General features: G+C 36.5%; 4 protein-coding genes across 8 annotated transcripts; all 4 read left to right on the top strand.

Moving 5' to 3' along the window:
• Window positions 1-1,924: 1,924 nt before the first annotated feature.
• LOC140058998 (monocarboxylate transporter 12-like) lies at window positions 1,925-6,247 on the top strand. 4 transcript variants are annotated; one of them, XM_072104801.1, is made up of 5 exons: window positions 1,925-2,027; window positions 2,776-3,007; window positions 3,367-3,510; window positions 4,349-5,197; window positions 5,337-6,247. In XM_072104801.1, exons 2-5 carry the CDS (start codon window positions 2,827-2,829, stop codon window positions 5,495-5,497), a joined length of 1,335 nt encoding a protein of 444 aa, XP_071960902.1. In that variant the 5' UTR covers window positions 1,925-2,027; window positions 2,776-2,826; the 3' UTR covers window positions 5,498-6,247. The 4 variants fall into 4 exon arrangements, with proteins under 4 accessions (XP_071960902.1, XP_071960901.1, XP_071960900.1 ...); XM_072104800.1 differs by having other exon boundaries at window positions 1,927-2,027; window positions 2,499-3,007; XM_072104799.1 differs by lacking the exon at window positions 1,925-2,027 and adding an exon at window positions 2,307-2,463.
• Window positions 6,248-6,287: 40 nt separating this feature from the next.
• On the top strand, window positions 6,288-9,002 carry LOC140058999 (uncharacterized). The gene has a single exon (XM_072104804.1). The coding sequence runs from the start codon at window positions 6,738-6,740 to the stop codon at window positions 7,950-7,952; it is 1,215 nt and encodes a 404-aa protein (XP_071960905.1). The 5' UTR covers window positions 6,288-6,737; the 3' UTR covers window positions 7,953-9,002.
• A 283-nt stretch (window positions 9,003-9,285) lies between these two features.
• On the top strand, window positions 9,286-15,806 carry LOC140059182 (monocarboxylate transporter 12-like). 2 transcript variants are annotated; one of them, XM_072105041.1, is made up of 5 exons: window positions 9,286-9,441; window positions 10,501-10,688; window positions 12,454-12,597; window positions 13,024-13,983; window positions 15,129-15,806. In XM_072105041.1, exons 2-5 carry the CDS (start codon window positions 10,505-10,507, stop codon window positions 15,314-15,316), a joined length of 1,476 nt encoding a protein of 491 aa, XP_071961142.1. In that variant the 5' UTR covers window positions 9,286-9,441; window positions 10,501-10,504; the 3' UTR covers window positions 15,317-15,806. The 2 variants fall into 2 exon arrangements, with proteins under 2 accessions (XP_071961142.1, XP_071961140.1); XM_072105039.1 differs by having other exon boundaries at window positions 10,453-10,688.
• A 2,443-nt stretch (window positions 15,807-18,249) lies between these two features.
• LOC140058356 (galactosylceramide sulfotransferase-like) lies at window positions 18,250-19,146 on the top strand. Its single transcript, XM_072103918.1, has one exon. It carries the CDS (start codon window positions 18,250-18,252, stop codon window positions 19,144-19,146), a length of 897 nt encoding a protein of 298 aa, XP_071960019.1.
• Window positions 19,147-20,138: the final 992 nt, after the last annotated feature.

Genomic DNA, 20,138 nt, shown 5'->3' with positions numbered 1-20,138 from the left:
TCTCATGAACTCTGCTGTCAGGTGGTACACTTTAAATAACCCGGAAGCAGTCTCTTGATTTTCATAATAGCATAAACGGTTATGATTGGTCATCAGTGTAATGACGCAATGGGTACTGATTATTAATAATTATGTGAGAAATCGAAAATCGACGTATTTTAAATCAACTTTTATTTCAATGAGTCTGTTATATTATTTTTAATAAAGAAAAGCAATACATTCTGTAAGAACCACCATCAAAGAATTATTTGTTGGCAATGTGATCCACACTCCATTTAAAATAGGCCTACATTATGGAATCCATCAATTATAATTTGTATTTTTGTATTTTGTATTTATATTTGTCCTCAGTGAGGAAATTCGGATATAATATTTCATTATACTGTATATTTTATTAGGCCTATAGTATATAATATGTATGTAACTCAGATGTTCTTAAATTGAGGGCGATATCGCCTTATAATGCCGTGGTGGAAAGGGGGACGTTTAAATCTGTGAACCCCAAACACAGGAGCTCGCATAGCTTTAACTCTATTCTACCGAGACCGGCATGGGGTTTGAACCCACGATAATCGTGTTCCACGACGCTCTACCGACTGAGCTATCCGGTCCTCTGGTTTATAGACATGTTAATACGAGTTTCTTTAATCCCTCACAATGACGTTCATGAATATGCATATTTATGACGTAACGATCAGAATGATGTAATAATAAAGAACGTAAAAAATAGACTATTGTCAGTTGTTCAGTCTAGTCTTGTACAGTACATACTTTGTAGAGTAACGGGTAATGCTCTGTTTCGAGAACTCATAAGATCCAGCTGTCGGGTCGGGTTCGAATCTCTACAGATTTTTTTTGGGTTTATAAATGGAATTTTTTTTTTTTTGGTCTTCATAAATTACATTTTGTTTAATAGAATAAAATATTCATACTAGGCTACTGTAGCTACCTGATTTAAATTCTTAATCGCCATTTCAATTAGCTTAATATTTTTTTACATAGTCTTACTGCAAAGACCAACTGTCTAGCCTTTCAAAATTGAGATCGCTAGTTCAATTATAAAAATGTTTTCATATAATGATATCAATAAAACATTAAAGACACTTTCCTTTAAAATTTTTGACGTTTTTTAAATATAAAGTATATACTTTATAAACATTACAACTTTTAATTTTCTAAATTATTAGAATCAACTTTTTCCACATATTTACTGTTTAAATACGAAAACAATTATCGCAATAGGCCCATATAATATTTTTACATAAAATGAATGAAAGTGTTGATTTATTCAATATTCAATATTTTACAAAGTTTATGGGTTAAGATACACAGAAGCCAAAGTGGCTTGTCTTTGTAGTCCTAAGCATAAACATAAAACATATAATACGGATGCATTACATTAACAAAAAAAGACATTTTGAGACGTACAGAAAAAGAAAAAAACACAAACACAACAAAGTGATATTAAGCTAAATGTTTACAACCCCAATTTTGCAGTAGCAATAGAGTAGCTAGCAATATGTTGCTAACATTCAGAATGATACCTTGAAAATTGTATTATTATTGTTTATTACAAAACATACATACAAAGCAAGTAGGCCTACTATTATATACCTGGCAAAAATAAATTATATTTTGTCGCCAAATTATGAATATCTAAAAGTTAAATCCATGAGTAGGGGCAGTTAGCTCTAAAGACAATGGTAGAAACACATGGTTTACCGCGCAAACCTGAGTCAAAAAGTAGTGTTACGAAATACTGGGGCTATTATACTATAGTACTGTACTTAAGTGTAGGACTTTGAACCTCACTAAAGTGTCACGATAGAAACAATGGTGACATTCGGTTGCACATCCTGTTCGGCATCCGGCATGTTCGTGCGTGCATTACGTTTAATTTGTACCATAATTCCTTATAAAAACTGAGCTGGTGACAACAGCCTACACCAATCGACATTACACTGACCTGAGTGTGATTTTTGTTGGAAACGTTAGAATTGTAGTGATATCTTTGCTGGCAAACCATGGTAAAGTAATATTCATTAATCATATTTGTTTTTAGATTAGACGGTCTGGTAGTAAGCATGTGCTTACGCAATTTTCATGAGCATTGTTCAAAAGTTAGTTTCATAGCCCATAGGCCTAAGGTGACTATTTATTTTGGGATGTTTTTGTAATTGTTAGTAATCCTACTGTTGTGATAGGTTAGGGGGAAACACCTAACAATTATTTTATTTTAAACTCGAATATTTTATTTCATTGGGTTAACAAAGCCAAGCAAACGGAAAACATTGCCTATTATGATACAGTTCATTCTTTGATAAATAATAAGTAACACATGACGTCCTGTGCGTTACGTTTCTTTCTTCAGCCCACGGACGTCCCACCACTGCTTGGCGGCAAGGCCCAGTCCCAATTGGTGCCAATTGTTTCTTTCTTTCGTAAATCATGCTGGTACCACTGGTTAGGTTTAACTATATATTATTATATAATTACAGGGAACAACCTAGTCACGTGAATAGGTGTAGAAGCTGATGTTAACATTTGTTTGTTAATGGTTCTGGTGGTAGAACGAGTCTTCCCGGATAAGGACTATAAACCGTAGGTCCAGTATACACATTGCTCAAGTGCACTTTGAAGAACCTAGAGTACATCTTTCGAGACGAGTAGGGGGTTACTCCGGTGTACTAGTGTATTATACACACAGCCACTGTCACTCATCGTATGATTTTCAGCAAGAAGGTGTAATAAAATAAAAAATAATGTTATTTTCAGGGAATCCTTCCGAAGTAGGCTAGTAAACTAAGACACTTGGTGTATGCAACTATGGAGTGGAAAGAATTGACAACCCTCGTCGGTATTCTTGTCTCCCATCTGTTGACAATGGGGATTGCTGGGCCTGCCATCAGCTTCTTTCTTGTGGACTTCACACTCAGCCTGCAAGGCAGTTCAACAGCCACTATTGGACTGGCACATAGCTTATTCTTTGGAGCAATATCTGTATTCGGTATGTACCTAAAGCTCTGTCCACACTATCAAACTTTATGTTATAAAAAAAATGTGCACGATGTACTCAAATATGGACATGACGATGTCATATCACTGCCATATTTTGGCATATCACCTCCATATTTGGACACATCACACCTTTGTGTCAGACTAGTTTGATAGTGTATAGACATAGCTTAAAAATATATCATGTTAAGGTTAAAATGTATCTGCGCATTGGTTTATCGCAAATAGCGTGCGCGACGCATTGTTGGAAGGATTTGGGAGCAAACGTCACGACGCGTGTGTACGTGATTTGTTGTTGTCTGTACGTCGTTTTGTTTTCTTAAATAAAAATGAGTTTTGGTAACATTGTAGGCCCGTTGGCAGTCGTCGTGACAAAGCGAATCGGCGACAAGGAAGGAATTGTCATCGGATGCTGTATGGTCTCCAGTGGGTTACTGATGACGTCACAAACAAAAGCTGTATGGCAGTTGTTCTTTACACATTCATTGGTAACAGGTAAGACATTCTAAGTAACAGGTAAGACATTCTAAGTAACAGGTAAGACATTCTAAGTAACAGGTAAGACATTCTAAGTAACAGGTAAGACATTCTAAGTAACAGGTAAGACATTCTAAGTAACAGGTAAGACATTCTAAGTAACAGGTAAGACATTCTAAGTAACAGGTAAGACATTCTAACAGGTAAGACATTCTAAGTAACAGGTAACAGGTAAGACATTCTAACAGGTAAGACATTCTAAGTAACAGGTAAGACATTCTAAGTAACAGGTAAGACATTCTAACAGGTAAGACATTCTAAGTAACAGGTAACAGGTAAGACATTCTAAGTAACAGGTAACAGGTAAGACATTCTAAGTAACAGGTAACAGGTAAGACATTCTAAGTAACAGGTAAGACATTCTAAGTAACAGGTAAGACATTCTAAGTAACAGGTAAGACATTCTAAGTCACAGGTAAGACATTCTAAGTAACAGGTAAGACATTCTAAGTCACAGGTAAGACATTCTAACAGGTAAGACATTCTAACAGGTAAGACATTCTAAGTCACTTCAGAAAAGTTGCAGAAAACATTAATTTAAGCTACGGTCACACTGAGTTGTGTCTGGTGGTGGCCGGATAAACACCGTAAAAATGTGTCTATTAATAATTTGTTTAAGAAAAGAACTGTGCAATATATATTCCGTACGTGCGTGTTGTTGTGATCGAAAAACGCAAATGAATACGATACCATGCTTGACGATCCTGGGCAATTCTCGTACTAAAAAAACTAACAATTGAAACATAATATATACACACACTTCAGTTGCTATACATTTATTTTTTTTTAATTTTAGGTTTGGGTTTTTCTCTGATGGCTACGAGTACCATCTTCATAATAGGTCATTATTTCAACGGCTCTCCTGTGTACATCGGCTTCCTGTACGCCGGCTCAGCGTCAGGCATGCTCGTAACTCCAATATTCTGTGCCGAGGCAAAAGTTTATTTCGGATTTCGAGGAACTTTGCTGATATTAAGTGCGCTATCTATGAACGCTATGCCAATTTCTCTCTTTATATTTAGAAAATTTTCCAAAAAGCGACGACTTAAGAACAATACGGAGATGAAATTAACTAGCAATGGGATAGTTGAAGATGTGAATACGGTCGAAACCAGCTTTTTAAATGATGGTCACACGTCGGACAAAACAGATAGACGCGATTCGATAGACGACATTTCCACTTTACATTTATATTTGAAGTACCCGTACCTTATTCTACTGTGTACCGTACGATCACTTGCAGAGTATGCTTATATTGGATTTTTTATTCACTTCATCGCAAGTGTGATTTACAAGGGAATATCAGAGAGAAATGCGGCGTTTGCGTTAGGTTCCTATGGGCTTGGTAGCCTTATCGGTCGACTTACAGCCTTCGTACCAGGACATATAAACTTAATGAAAAAATCTACAGAATTTATAACGTCAATGTTAATCACAGGAACACTTACAATTATCTTTGATTATATTTATAATGTGTATGCTATTATAATATGTTCGGCGGCAATTGGTTATTTTATTGGATGGTACCTTATAATCTTTCCACCTATTGTACGTGAATCAGTTTGTGTAACAAGATTCAAAGATGTTTATGGACTTATTATTTTACCAGGAGGAGTCGTTTGTATGTTCGCTGGATATGTTATAGGTAAGTTTAAATACCAATGGGGCATGACTCCTGTTTTCGTGGAGAATTTTAGAGGGCCTGCATTCTAGACACGTGAACACGTCACGTCTACGCAAAAACTTAAGTTAATCTAAAGAATATCATTATTATTATATTTCAGGTCTGATATACGATGCAAGCGGGTTATATAGACTGTCATTTTTCATCGCAGGAGGAATATTTATACTAAATGCTGTCCTGATGATTATAGGAGAAGTCGCGTTCAGTTTAAAATGGATAACAAAATATAGGCCTCCCACGGAATCGGCTAACAAAGTTTAAAAAACAATCAAAAGTCATTTAACGAACTAATCAAGAAATTTATATTTATGGAATATTGTTGCATGTCGATTAAACAGTAAACTTGGTTTGCATAACGACGCACAGTATACCTTAATTATGATGATAATTTATACATACGTCTGGAAATGTAGAATAATACACTAGAAGAAAAGCAATTTTAAAACTTAAAAGTTTCACATTTTGCATGCAAATAAACAGTAAACTTGGTTGGACGCAAAGTAAGTGAGTTGACCAATCACAGTTCCAATGATCCATCGCTTGTGATTGGTCAACTAGTGGTATGTGTGAAAAGAATGAAAAAAAAAGTGTCTTACAACGATGTATACAAAGATTACTTCTCTGTTTTTAAAATCTAAAAGACTATCTGTTTTAAATTTCATACATATCTAACAGCGAAAAACTCGCCAATTATGCCTACAACCGCCGTACCTTACAGGATGAATTATACTGTTTTTTATAATTAATCATCCGTATAAAATAAGTCTCATTTGAGGGTTATGGAGTGAAGTAGGAGAGTCGTGAGTTACAACCCTGGCACTGGGTTAGGATTGAACCCCAGACCTTGGGATTGGAAAGCAAGCATGGTACCACCAAGCATACAGCTCAAACAATAACCAGAGTCTATACATTTATCTTTTGGTCATGTGTATCGACAGCCACTTTCAATGCAGCTTTCTCTAAACTCAAATACCTCATTTTCTTTAAAATTTCGTTTCTCTGAAATGAACATTTCATTGGTAGTTATGTGTTTCATGAATTTGTAACGCAAGATATAATAAATAGTTAATATATGAACCTGTCACGGTCCATCGAGCTAGAATCATTCGTATTACTTTATATTTGGCTAAACATGCGTGGCAGCAGCACAACACAGCAGCAACGCACAACAACAATGGATGCAATCAATATTAGTATTATAAGGTTAAATGCATTATTCTTATTTATATATTCATACCAGGTACGGTACACATGACAATATATTAATAAATAATGTATTTTTAAACGTCATATTTCTGGTATTGGATTATAAGTATAGCGTTGTATCCGGGAAGATTGGAAGATCGATTACTACTCTTTCCTGGTTGTATTAATTATGTTGTAATTGAACAACGTATGTTGAGTTCACAATTTACGGCAACGAAGAGGTGGTGTATGGAAAGGTAAACAAGAACACTCCCAGTGACTCTATTTCCGTGTATTATATATAGACTAATCCAAAATGAGGTTATATAGACGTCTGAAAGTGGTACTGGTGGCTCTGTTCTGCCTCTTCTTAGTCTACCTTGGTATCACCTCCAACTACAATCTTGAAGAAAGCAAAGACAGACAAATAACTCATCAAGTCTTACAGAAAGTGTCAAAGTTCCACCTCGTTTCTGATCCAATTCGAAACATGGTTAAATTGAACGAATTGATGAAGTTATTACCAGCTAACAATGACTCCATGAACCACCAGTTAAAAGGACACCTAGCTTCTTTATCCATGTCTAACATCGAGCTCCTCACAAATGAACTCTTACGAGGAAAAGGAAGCTATAAAACTTGGGAATCTTTTTTCAAAAACATTGACTACATTTTCAGTTATCCAGATTATTGCGTCAACATGAATCCTTTAAAAACTCAAAATGTATTTCTTTTAAATATTATTATATCACGTGATGATAATTCAATCAGACGACAGCTTATACGCGATACTTGGGGAAGCTGTTGGCCTAGCAACCACGAGGGACGTGTCATAAAGACACTATTTTTGTTTGGAAACTCTTTGAATACAAATGCATCGAAAATAATTTTTAAAGAATCGCTCGATTTTGGCGACATAATTCAGATAGATGTTGATGCTTCAGATTTTATAGAATTAAAGATACAAATGGCGCTACGATGGGTGAACATTAATTGCCCTACTGCCTCGTATGTCCTACTTGCACATGATAATGACATAGTCAACATGTACAGGGTTGTCAATTATCTTACCAACAAAAAGAGTAATACACCATTTTATGCAAATACTGACCCAAATATGGGCAAACAAACGACTTTTCGACGCAGACGATTTCCTATGCTTTGGCATCACAGACGATCAGTTCTGCGCAGACGACCCAATCAGGACAACCTCGGTAAAAGTCGGCAATCATTTCGAAGTGTGAATATATTATCTACTGACTTAGTACATAAATTGATAAACATTTTCAATGATAATACTTCATTATTATCTATACTTGAAAACAGGTTAATAGAAACGACATTGGCAAGGCTGGGGATTTCACCGACGTTTATACCAAGTGAAATATTTAATCCCAATGAAAACCAGGAGAAACAACGTCATCTGAGCAATGCGTTCATCGTATACAACACGGTAGAACACATGACTAACAGTATATGGGAAAAAGTTAACAACAATACATGTAAAAAACAACCGCAATATGTCACTTGAGTAAATAATGGAAAACAAACAAAACAATGACGTAACTCTCTACTATTGTGGGTATAGATTTTATACCTTGATATTCAAGTACATTATCGGGGATAAAACAAATCATTTTGTACTTTGTTTCACATTTATTTAATTAAAAGATGGAATTTTTCTTTCATTGCTTGTTGTGCCTTCTATCTAAAAATGAGCACACATTTCGTTCGCGAAAAATTACGTGCGTATTTTGCAAAATGCGCGCGTAAAAAGAATACGTGTGTACGTACGACGTACGCATGCAGTTCCAAATAATTATCAAACCAGAATTATACACAGTAGTTAGATGATTGTAAGTAGGCCTATGACAAAATTATTAAAGAAATTAATGAGTTTTTTACAAATATAATTATAAAATTATTAATTTTGGTAATGTTCTCTTTTTAGCAAGGTAAATGTGGTAAATAATGGTAAACGGTTTTTTTTATTATAAAAATACTGTTTAGGCCTAGGCTAGGCCTAGAGGCCTAGCCTAGATAGGACTAGGCCTAGGCCTAGTCATTTCCTTGATGTTCTCATAATACTAGACTGTAGGCCTATGCCTAGACTAGCCTAGGCCCATATTATTAGTTATAAATGATGTTTTCTCTTTTTTCGACTTAAATATGAAAACAATAAGAACCAGCAGATTGATGGCCTAAACACAGGTTCGATTTCAATAATGTCATTATAAGCGAATAAATAAAAATCTATTTATAAATTTACTTTTTTTTACTCGATTTAGTATAATTAGGGGCTATTTTATATAATATTTTTGTTTTGTTGTCCGGCGGCTGGCTGCTGTGAGCGTGCTGCTATAGCTTGTTGCCAGGACGCAACGCAAGTCGTATCGAAAGATTTGACCAATCACAAGCGACGGCTTATCCGAACTGTCGCTTGTGTTTTTGATCCAAACCAATGCAAAATGTTATGTTCTGGCACAAAACTTGTTTTAAAAAATTAAACAATTTACAATTGTGTTAATAATCAATATTTTCACCTGAAAAAGTTCACCATTTCTATTTTTGTATCGTGAAATGTACGCCATGTTAATACCACTTGGCTCTCTTAGTAGGCCTACAGTACTTTCTAAATAATAGGTATAGGCCTATATACAAATTTGATGATATGCATTATATGACATCTGCTAACATCATAAATGCGTATATACACGGGGTCATGGTGGAATATTTATCACTGTCCTGCTGTTCTGCGCCAGACAATAAGTAAAACGCAATTAATTGTATTGCATGATCGGATTGCGAAACAAGTAATATAATATGTTATTATAGCAAGCAATTCATTGGCAGGCAATTGAACTTTGACCCCTAATCGAGACAATAAGCACCAAGAGTGTATACCAACGTTGTGTCAATAGAATGTTGGCTTCCTTAACAAAGGTTTTTTACGAATTTGTGCCATAATTTTCGATGGATCGGAGAAAGAAGGTTGATTTGAATGCGAGGCACGAATAGAGGTAGGTTATGATATTAGTATTATCTACTAATAATAATGTATCTAGGCTTATGTAATCAGTATGGTACATTACCAGCTTATGGATAATGTGATACTCTAGTAGTTTGATCAGCTGATCGACACATTTAGCGCGGGCGACATACAATAACATAGGCTAATACTATAAGACTATTTAGTAGGCCTGTAGTACAATTCAAAGGGTTTATGGTATTTATAACGGATTATTTAAAATCTCTTTTATAATCTCTTAGTATTATAACAGTGCTTAATTTCTTCTTGTATAAATCTTCATATGTGTGTATATTAATACAGTGTATTATTATGTGCTCGCGCCAATTGTGTTGCTGTTTATCGGACATAGAGACCAATCGATAGCCAGTGGTCATTGCATCATCATCACATGAATGATCACAGTATCGAAAAAATAGCGATGAATTGACCCCTATTGATTCTGTATGGCCACTTAACGTAGGCGGCCTACATCGTATGTTTAATTATCTGCCCTAAATTGGTCGGTCCTCCTAAATAGTACATGTAATACTAGGGACATTTTTTTCTGGTACGTAACAATTGAAAGTCTCGTCGTCCCATGTCACGTGCACACACGTGATGTCATGACGGATGCACAACGAACTAAAAACGCGCGCAAAGCGTAAGTAATTCGGCCAATCATGTGACAGTTAGGATCGATGATCCGTTCGGCGCGGCGGCGTTATGTGTGCGTTCTTGCGTTGGATGCGTCCTCATCCAGTTTAAGATTGGTTGTCACTTATTAGGGCGCAACGCAAGAACGTAAGACGCAATGCAAACGAACTGACCAATCAAAGCAACAGTTGCAATAATCTTTGCTTTTGATTGGTCAATTCACTTGAGTTGCGGCGGCTTTCTTACGTTGCGTCCTAGTGGGAACCAAGCTTAACGAATTACTCGTGTAAAAATACCTTTTGCAACATAAGTACGAAGTTACGAAACCTTACGTAAAAGTTGTCCTAAAATAAATTTTTTCTTATAGGTCTACTAACTAACAGTACTCTTTTAATTTGTGCGTTTCCACCAGCAGTATAATGGGAGAGAAGTTTAGAAAAGTATGCGTGCTTGCGGGCATGCATATAATAGCGCTACTATCAATAGGATGTGCTCTGCCCTGCTTCAGTTTCTTTCTTATCCAGTTTAAAGAACAGTTTCAAGTTGGATCTGGTCTCATAGGTACCGCTAACAGCCTTTGTATCGGTTTCACAAATATCATTGGTGAGTAAAGCTATCGTCCTCCTGGTGAGGACATTCGGATTAGGTCCTCTATGGAGCCACGGCAGCCAGCAGCACACCCCCACACCCCCTTACTCTTTTCGAATAGTGTGCCAAATTCTAACGTGCACTATCTACATGGAACCAACGTCTTTACGTCCCATCCAAAGTCTATAATATGTTCATAAAAAGTTCATAAGCGTTTTACTCCTCAATTTGCATAAAGCATTAAACCACTAGCGACGCAACGCAAGGACGTAGACGCAACGCAAGTGAGCTGACCAATTACAAGCGAATAGGCCAAATCACTTTCGTTGCGTTTACATCCTTGCGTTGCGTCTCAGGAGGAATCAAGCTTCAATGGTCCTTCCTCCACTAGAGACGCAACGCAAATACGTAAATCAACGTAAGTGATTTGTTGACAAACAATGGATTATTCGAACAATCACTTGTGATTGGTTTAGTCACTTATAATATAGGTAGCCTCGCTTTAATATTGATATTCTGTATATGATTTAAAACACGTTTAATGAGTTCCAATGATGTATTCATAGGGAGGCGATTTTTAGAATCAATAGCCTGTGTTTAATAAGTAATGGTGCTGGAGGCTTACCGTATGTAAACAACAGAGAGTGGACCTTGGAACCAACTACATTGCTCACTGTTGTATGATAGTAATATAATGCTGAAAGTATCTATTTTTATTTCATCGTTTTTGTTTTTATTTATTATTTTAAGTAGTAAATTGTATTAGGTTAAACGTATGTATTGTTTCTGGGGTCTTTCTCGAGACAAGAAACTTGATTTCTTCTAGAGAAGACCCCAAATGATGGCTTATTACCATGTTTTCATTTATGTACACACCTATATATTATACTGTATAATGCCATTGTTGAACAAATAAATGTTTTTTAAACTTCGAACTTTGAAACACATTAAAAACATATGAATACAAATTCTTATTCAGGGATGGTATACATTAATTAAAGTCTAAATCCAGTAATTTGGGTTCACATTTGTTACGTACAAAAAAAAAACCAAAACCCACAAAAACAAAATAATTTGGTTTGTTCTAGGCCTAATAAAGTATAATAATTATTGGTGAGTGATATGTTTTGATGCGTCCGGTTGACATGAATACACCGTAACGATGTGACCATAACATTTCATGTCAACATTTTATAGTAATTACATAGAACCAGCAATATCCACAAAGAAGAGTCATGTTATTGTCAATACATGTGCCACCAATTATGTTCCGTGAGGTTCTTAAACTTTTTAAATTTAATCAAAATAAGTAGGTCTGTTTTTATTATTAAGTACGTACTCATCGGATGTTGTTAAAGAGGTCATTCATTTCAATGCTAATATACCAGTGGTCAACATTCTATTAACTTGTCAACAACAACTGTCAGTTTTAAACAAAGGGATTTAAAAGATTCTGTATCGGATCTAGGTGATTTTTTTTTAGTTAATATTTTAAACTTTGTTCCTCCCAACAGTCTACAAATTCAAATTAAATCTATTATGGCTGTTGGTTTTTATGTAAGCGTGGTTCCCACTAGGACGCAACGCAATGACGTAACGCAAAGTGATTTGACCAATCACAATCGATTATTCGAACATTCGCGTGTGATTGGTCAACTCGCATGCGTTGCGTCTACGTCATTGCGTTGCGTCCTAGTGGGAACCACGCTTAATGATATCTCAATAAAAAAGTTTTCAGTTTTTTTTATCAATTATCAATGAATGATATTTTTTTTTTCAGCGCCAGTCGCGACGATTATGAACAGACGATACGGATATCGGTTGACGATCCTGGCGGGAGCCACGTCATGTTCCGTCGGTCTTATTCTAAGTTCTTACGTCACCGAAGTGTGGCAGATATTTTTCACACACTCTTTGTTAACGGGTTAGTTACGTCACAAATTATTATAGGCATTCATTTATTTTTTCAAAATCAATTTCAATATCATAAGAAAAGTACAAGATTACAAGTAATAATATTAGACAAACATGGACACTATAAAATAAAAAAGTGTAACGTATGTACGGTATGCAAAAAGATATATTGTGGAACAAACAATGATGACGATGTCGAAATACTATGATAAAAGTGGTGTACACCACCACAATAAAAAAACACTAAAAAACCCGAAGACAATTTCCATGATTGTTCTATAACATAGGTGTAGCCACAAACAACCAATTTGATTCAACTTGTGTCTGTTTCAACTGCTGCTAGAGAAAACGGTATTCTCTTCGTAAAACTCAACTTAAAACACCCTTTTTGTGTGAAAAGCCATAAATTGTTATTATTTTTCTTGTGTATTTCCAGGTGGCGGTGTGTGTATAACATTTCAGACTATGGTATTTTTCGTCGGTATGAACTTAAAGAAATCAAACAATATCGGTAACGGTGTTCTGTTCTCAGCCCTTGGTCTGGGTATGCTCGTCATCCCGCTTCTCTGCTCCCTGTTCGATTACTGGTTTGGTTGGAAGGCTGCTATACGTATAATAGGCGCAATATCTCTACATTCTGTCGTCATTTCAGTGCTGATATTCCGCAGGTCATTCAACCCGTATATGGAGCAATTTGACGCGTTGCCACAGAAAGATGACGATGAGGACAAGGAGAAATATGACGACGAAGAGAATGATGATGCGCGCACTCCGATGTCAATAGCAACGGTAGCAGACGATGATACCAACGGAGAAGCATCACCGTGCGATGAGAATGGTAAACCCGAAAATAATGACGACAAAAAAGAAAAAGAAGTTGCTAAGCAACCGTCAAAGAAATTTAGATGTCTGCTGCCGATGTTCCGAAGTAGTCTATTAGTTTTCAAAGACTATCCCAACCTGTTAGTACTATCCGTGTCGCTCTGTTTCATCTGCGTCGGCTCCTCGGGATTCATCGTACACATGATAGCAAGCGTCAAATACCGAGGTGTTACCGACTTTGAATCGGCTGTAATATTCGGCGTCTTCGGCGTCGGGAATTTACTCGGCCGACTAACGAACGCAATACCATTATATTTCAAACTGATATCAGAGACGAACCTTTTCATACTTAGTTTATTTGTCGTGTCTATTTGCATGAGTTTGTTTGGCTTGTGTCAGACTTTTCCAGCTATGTTGTTTGTAGCATCAATGACTGGACTATTTTGTGGGATGTATGTTCCCCAGATTCCTTCCATCGCTCGGCTGATTGTTCCAAAAGAAAAATTTGATCACGCTTATGGAATCTGCATTGTACCGTCTGGAGTAACGGCTATTTTTGGAGGCTATATTGCAGGTAAGCTTAAAGCTTGGTTTACGTAAGGACGTCGTAAAGCTTGGTTCGATCCCACTTGGTTAACTCGCGTGTGTTGCGCGTACGTCCTTGCGTTGCGTCTCTTGTGGGAACTACGCTTAAGCGCGCTGAAAACCTGACCAATCATCACGAAGTGATAGATCACCCGAACTGTGATTGGTCAACTCACACGTCATTTCGCTGCGTCCATTGCGTTGCGTATTATTACAAACTACTATATTGTGTGAAAATTACCTGGTTTCGTCGATAAGTAGGTCTATACGACCTAAGCCTGTCACATTAAATTAATACATTTACACTCACAGAGATACTACAGTTTGAGTTTGTCAACATTTTATAATTCAAGTAGACGATCCAAAAGTAATTTGATTTGTTGTGACTCCTACATAATAAATGAAGCATTAACGCCAGTCAGTTACCCATCAACGTCAAGTTCAAAGGATGTACTTAATTAATCAGAGACAATTCTTAAATAAATATGTCACATCCCTTTAATTTATCATTATAAGCTGTGATTGTCCGTATTGTTTCCTAAATAATTTGTGAGTTAAACGTGGTTTTAGGGCTCTGTCTACACTATCAAACTAGTTTGACAAAAATAATGTGATGTTCCCAAATATGGCAGTGGTGGTATGCCCAAATATGGTAGTGATATCACATCATGTCCATATATGGGCACATCACTTGTTCGCATGTGTTGTTTTAAGCGAGTGAGTGGCCGAGCGGTTAAGACAGTGGAACCGTAATTACGTAGCCATAACATTGGCAAGGGTTCGAGGCTCACTCGCTCCATGGTTCTGGTGGTAGAACGAGTCTTCTCGGATAAGGACTATAAACCGTAGGTCCAGTGTACACATAGCTCATGCGCACTTTAAAGAACCTAGTACATCTTTCGATACGAGTAGGGGTTACCCCGGAGTACTAGTCCACACAAACACAGCCACTGTCACACACAGCCACTGTGCAAATTGGGACTGGACCGTTTTAGAGGTGTTTACCACCTGTTGGTCCAGATCCTTCACTAACTGAGTTAGTGAGAAGTCGAATAAATTAAATAAATACATTAAATTTAATCGCCAAATATATTTGATGTAATTCCATTTAACCCTCATTTTCTCTCTTTATAGGTGCAATATACGATAGCTCAGGGACCTATACGCTGTCTTTCTTCTTTGCGGCCGGAAATTACATAATTGTAGTAGCGATGCTCATTGTATCAAAGCTTGTAACACGTTGGAAAAGTAAATCTACTGGAAGCAGAAGACTACGGGTACCGACAAATGATGAAGAAGACGCACCAGTAACGGCTGTATGAGTAGGCTAGTAGGAGATTAAACGGACGCATTATGGGATCGACGCTATTACGCAATAGGCCTACTGTAAAGTAATCATGATGATGTTAAAAGGTTTCCCTGCTGGTGGTGCATGCTGTGTTCAAAGAACAAGATTACAATACAAGATTATTAACATTTCGGTATTATTATTATATAGCCTACACACAAGATGTAACAAACATTGTGTTTAGCGTGACTTAAGGGCCTTTCACACGCGTTCCGGCGGCACGGTCCTGTTCCGGCACGGTCCCGGTCCCGGTCCGGCGAAATGAACACCAATGTTTCGTTTTCACGACGCTTCACGCTATGCGCCAATCAATATGCGCGTAGCCACGTGAAAACAAAACATTGACGTTCGATTGGATTTGCCGAAACACCGAAACACGTCACACGTGTGAAAGACTTAATACAGTAGAACTCACTTAATACAGTAGAACTCATCCTTCTGGGGAGGAGAGGTGGGGAGGAGGGGGGGGGGGCAGACGTACATGGCACGCAACTTATGATGGGAAATATACTCAACATCCCATCACTATTTTGAGAACTTGCTGACCCTGGGAAACTTTGTCGGATTCCTAGGTTCAAGATAGTATTAATTTGAGTTAGGCGATAGAAACAAAAGTTTACATTGTGGTGCTTGACATTAGGGCTGTCCATAGACAATCGAACGTCCAGAAATTATGCAAATAATTACTGTAATAGGTCTATATATTACAATGAACAGATAGAATTTTATACTAAATTTGTAAAAAAAAAGCATACAAATGTTTGTATAAAATAGTAATTACGAAATAAGAGTTTATTAGTTTGTAAATAAATGTTATATCTTCCACAGTAATCGACTTGTATTATGAAATGTTTTTCATTTAAATAAAATCAATTTATCAAAGCACAAATGTTTACCTTATCCGAACAAAAATTCGGAGTGGTTTATTTGTACGTGTGCATGCTAGCCTACCACACCACATAACGCTAAAGGCGTACACGCAACGCAAGTGAGTTGACCAATCACAAGCGACAATATCGCGCGTCGTCGTGGTTGGCCAAAGTCCTCGTTGTGTTACCTCGTTCTTGCGTTGTGTCCGTCGATGGTTTAATTAAGTATATGGAAATATTAATCTCATAATTACCTCTAATTAACCCAAACAAATGGAATCGATAATTAAACAAAACCTGAAAAGTCATATTTATTCGGCGTGAATCCAGCCGTTGCGTGATTGACTATTATTGATTGTGGATAAATACCTGGTAGGCTACAAGAAACCCAACAACGGCCACGTATTTGACGCCCAGCTTTGGTTTAGGCCTACGCGCGCATATGAAATTTTCACGATGAGAATAAAGAAGTTAAAGGTAAGTTATGTTGCAGATCGAGGGAGTCCGATAGTCCGAGCGGGCACGCGCCTCTTCTATAACCTAATTTTCTTTAATCATAATTTAAGATAACTTCACATACAGTAGAACTCCTCCTTTGGAACATCCCTAGTAAAGTGACACCCCTCCTTTAAATACCCCTAATTAGGGGACACCCACCCCTATTAAGTGACACCCCTCCTTTGAATACCCCTAATTAGGGGACACCCACTCCTATTAAGAGACAATTTTTGGTGAAACAAACGAGGAGAAATAATAATGTTTCAACACTTATACGGACATTTTTTAACAGATATGTATAAACTTAATAGTTGGGTTATGTTTAATTGGAATGGTGACGGTGATGGATACTTTCTTTGCGGGCAACAAGAGTGAGGTAAAAGAAGGCCATAGGCCTAACAAGTAAGATACTAGTAATTATATTATTTTATTTTCAATCTTTCGAAAACAAAGTTGAACGGGGCTGTCGAGGAAAAGCAAACGTTTAAAAAAATGTCATCAAAAAATGTGCTAAACCAAACCCACGTCAACAATAAATATAAACAAACAAAATACAAAACAAAACAAAACAAACAAAACATATTGAAGTACAATTCACTGACCAACAGACAGGGTGACTGATCTACCGACAGATTGACTAACAACGCGAACGATTAATCATTAGTTTACTGTGATGTCATTTTCATTCATTTCATTTTTATTTTACTTTACTAATAACTTAATTAATAAAGTGGATGAGCCTATCTATCACGCATTCAACTATCAGTTTAATGCGTAGTTAAATTATATAATGCATAACAGTATAAACGCGTATACAAGATGGATACACACCGTACATTGCGTGTACCAGTCGGTTAGTAGGCCTATGTTTGTTCTTGTATAGGCCTACCGGAACATCCTGATCGTTGTCGTAATTAACGTACGAATGCTATTCGTCGTTCCTTTGTAGGTCAACATCGGGGACCCCCTATGGAAACAAGTTCTAGGACTTAGGATTATCCTCTTGCTCTCATCCTATCATTTATATGTAGGCCTATGTGTTACAATTAAGTTCTGTCTACATTATCAAACTTTATTAGACAAAAAAATGTGATGTGCCCATATATGGACATGATGATGTCATATCACTACCATATTTGGGCATATCACTACCATATTTGGGCACATCACTGCCGTATTTCACTTTCACAGGAATATAGAAGATGAACGCTACTTCAATACGTCATCCGTTTCACCATTTTGGAGAGATTACGGTCACGTGAAAAGTTGTAAAAACAAAGTACTAAACGTAGCGTTTATAAAGACACACAAAACTGGAAGCACAACACTAGGACACTTAATAAATAGATTCGGATTTCATAATAATTTATCATTCGTGTTCAACAAGAACAGTTCACAGAATGGACACCTCGTGTACTTTAGGTTGAACGAGAGAAGCCCTAGGTACTCATTTCTTCCGCCGATTGGTATTCCCAAAGATGATTACGTCAATTTTAAATATAATCTGATTGGTGTACATGTAAGATACAACCGCAAAGCCATGCATTCGTTCATGAAACCTGGAACTAAATACATAACAATAATACGTAACCCTATCACTCAGTTCGAATCCGCGTTTTCACATTTTCACTTTCGAGATGTATTTGATAAAGTAGATACTAAAGATAAAATAGATACAGAAATACCAAAAACGTCACAACAAGAAGTGTTTGAATTCTTAAAACAACCTGAAATATACCACGAAAGATTAAGACATGTCAAATGGGAAGGGGTGATGGCCTTGCGCTGGTATTATGCTAAAAACAATCAAATGTTCGATCTTGGATTGGATCACAACTTTCACTTAAATAAAACGATAACATTAAGCTATATCGACACGCTTGACAGAGAATTTGATATGGTGCTCCTCACCGAATATATCGATGAGTCGTTGGTGATCATGCGCAGACAGTTCTGTTGGTCGTGGGATGATATCCTATATATTTCAAAAAACAGAAGGCCACATAAAACAAAAATATCTCAATCCTTAGCAACCAAAATAAAAGCCTGGAATCCCCTCGATGTTTTACTGTATAAACATTTCAATCAAACACTATGGAGAAAAATTTCACAATATGGCGGCGATTTTCAAAGTGATTTAGCATTTTACAGAAGTTTGCGACATCAGGTTTTTAACGAATGCATTCAGAAACAATTTAGTACGGTTAATGATATTTGGAATCGAATTAAGCAAGTGCTTAGACAAGGAGCGTCTCAAGATTGTAATCTGTTGGTAATGAGTAAAAAAGAACTGTTTGATTTGGTATGGAAAAGACAATATCCCAAACCGCCGCCAAAGATGACCAACAACGGTACAACAAGCAGCGTAAATGCCTCTCACACACCCAGAACATACAGAAATAAAAAAAAGATAGTAAAGGGTAATTCCCGGGTTTAAACTGTGATTCATGTTTACTATTTATCTGTGAAATTTGTTTTTCGTCTGTGTTCTGGACCCCAAATGGAATTAAAGTATTTTAATTTTGGGATATCCTTTTAACTCAAATCTTACTGTTGTACTGATTTTCAATTAATTACGTTTACTAGATGGCACGCTCGCTTCGCTCGCGTACCATCTAGGTCGTGCCCACAGATGGTTCTCGAATACACAGTATTTCCAGCGAGAAAAAAATGGAGATTTCAAATGTACGTACCGCAGGACTATAATACATTGTCGTTTACAGAAACGAATAAATATACACAATGATTTATGTAGTCAACCAAAATTAGCACCCTGGGAATTACTTCCGAGAGAGAAACAATATGAGTCAAATTTTTTTATTTGGACTCATTTAAACAAACCCAATTTGTGTTTTGTATGTAACATTAAGGGTTGAGGGATGGGGGAAGAAGATAGGTACAAAGAGGAAACATTTTAAAATATATTCTTATCCACTCAGTAACGAAATATTGTTTTTAATGTTTTATAGGCCTATAAATAATATACCACTAAATACAGTAAAACATTTACGATTTAATACGGTACTTTGTTAAAACTCTCACTGTCATAGTCGATTGAAATAGTAAAGTACATGTAACGATACACCACTACGACGTTTATATAATTTTAAATTATTAATTAATACAAACGTTGAGAAGCAACTGTCAGTAATAACGTTTATTTATTTGTATATTATATGTTTATAATCTAACAGTAGGGCCTACCCACACTCACAGTAATAAAATTTATTTGTATATATTTTTATATTACATCTAACAGTACCAACACTCACAGTAAGAAATTTGCGATTCAAATTGGGATCAAAAGTGGTTAATACCTTAACAGTATTGTACAGCATTGCAATACTATTTATGTTTATTCTCCAAGGGGGCCCATAAATCTAAATCTATACCTCTATGGTTAAACCAAATAATTTGGAATGTTTATTT

Source organism: Antedon mediterranea, chromosome 9 (genome assembly GCF_964355755.1).
Source record: "Antedon mediterranea chromosome 9, ecAntMedi1.1, whole genome shotgun sequence".
In the NCBI taxonomy this organism is placed as follows: Eukaryota; Metazoa; Echinodermata; class Crinoidea; order Comatulida; family Antedonidae; genus Antedon; species Antedon mediterranea.
Note: the sequence above shows the minus strand (reverse complement) of the source record. Positions and strands in the feature narration are given on the sequence as shown.

Coding starts and splice junctions, on each gene's coding strand:
- LOC140058998 (XM_072104801.1), top strand. CDS start 2,827: ATGGAGTGGAAAGAATTGACAACCCTCGTCGGTATTCTTGTCTCCCAT. Junction 3,511..4,348: donor TACACATTCATTGGTAACAG/GTAAGACATTCT, acceptor TTTTAATTTTAG/GTTTGGGTTTTTCTCTGATG. Junction 5,198..5,336: donor GTTCGCTGGATATGTTATAG/GTAAGTTTAAAT, acceptor ATTATATTTCAG/GTCTGATATACGATGCAAGC.
- LOC140058999 (XM_072104804.1), top strand. CDS start 6,738: ATGAGGTTATATAGACGTCTGAAAGTGGTACTGGTGGCTCTGTTCTGC.
- LOC140059182 (XM_072105041.1), top strand. CDS start 10,505: ATGGGAGAGAAGTTTAGAAAAGTATGCGTGCTTGCGGGCATGCATATA. Junction 10,689..12,453: donor CGGTTTCACAAATATCATTG/GTGAGTAAAGCT, acceptor TTTTTTTTTCAG/CGCCAGTCGCGACGATTATG. Junction 13,984..15,128: donor TTTTGGAGGCTATATTGCAG/GTAAGCTTAAAG, acceptor CTCTCTTTATAG/GTGCAATATACGATAGCTCA.
- LOC140058356 (XM_072103918.1), top strand. CDS start 18,250: ATGCATTCGTTCATGAAACCTGGAACTAAATACATAACAATAATACGT.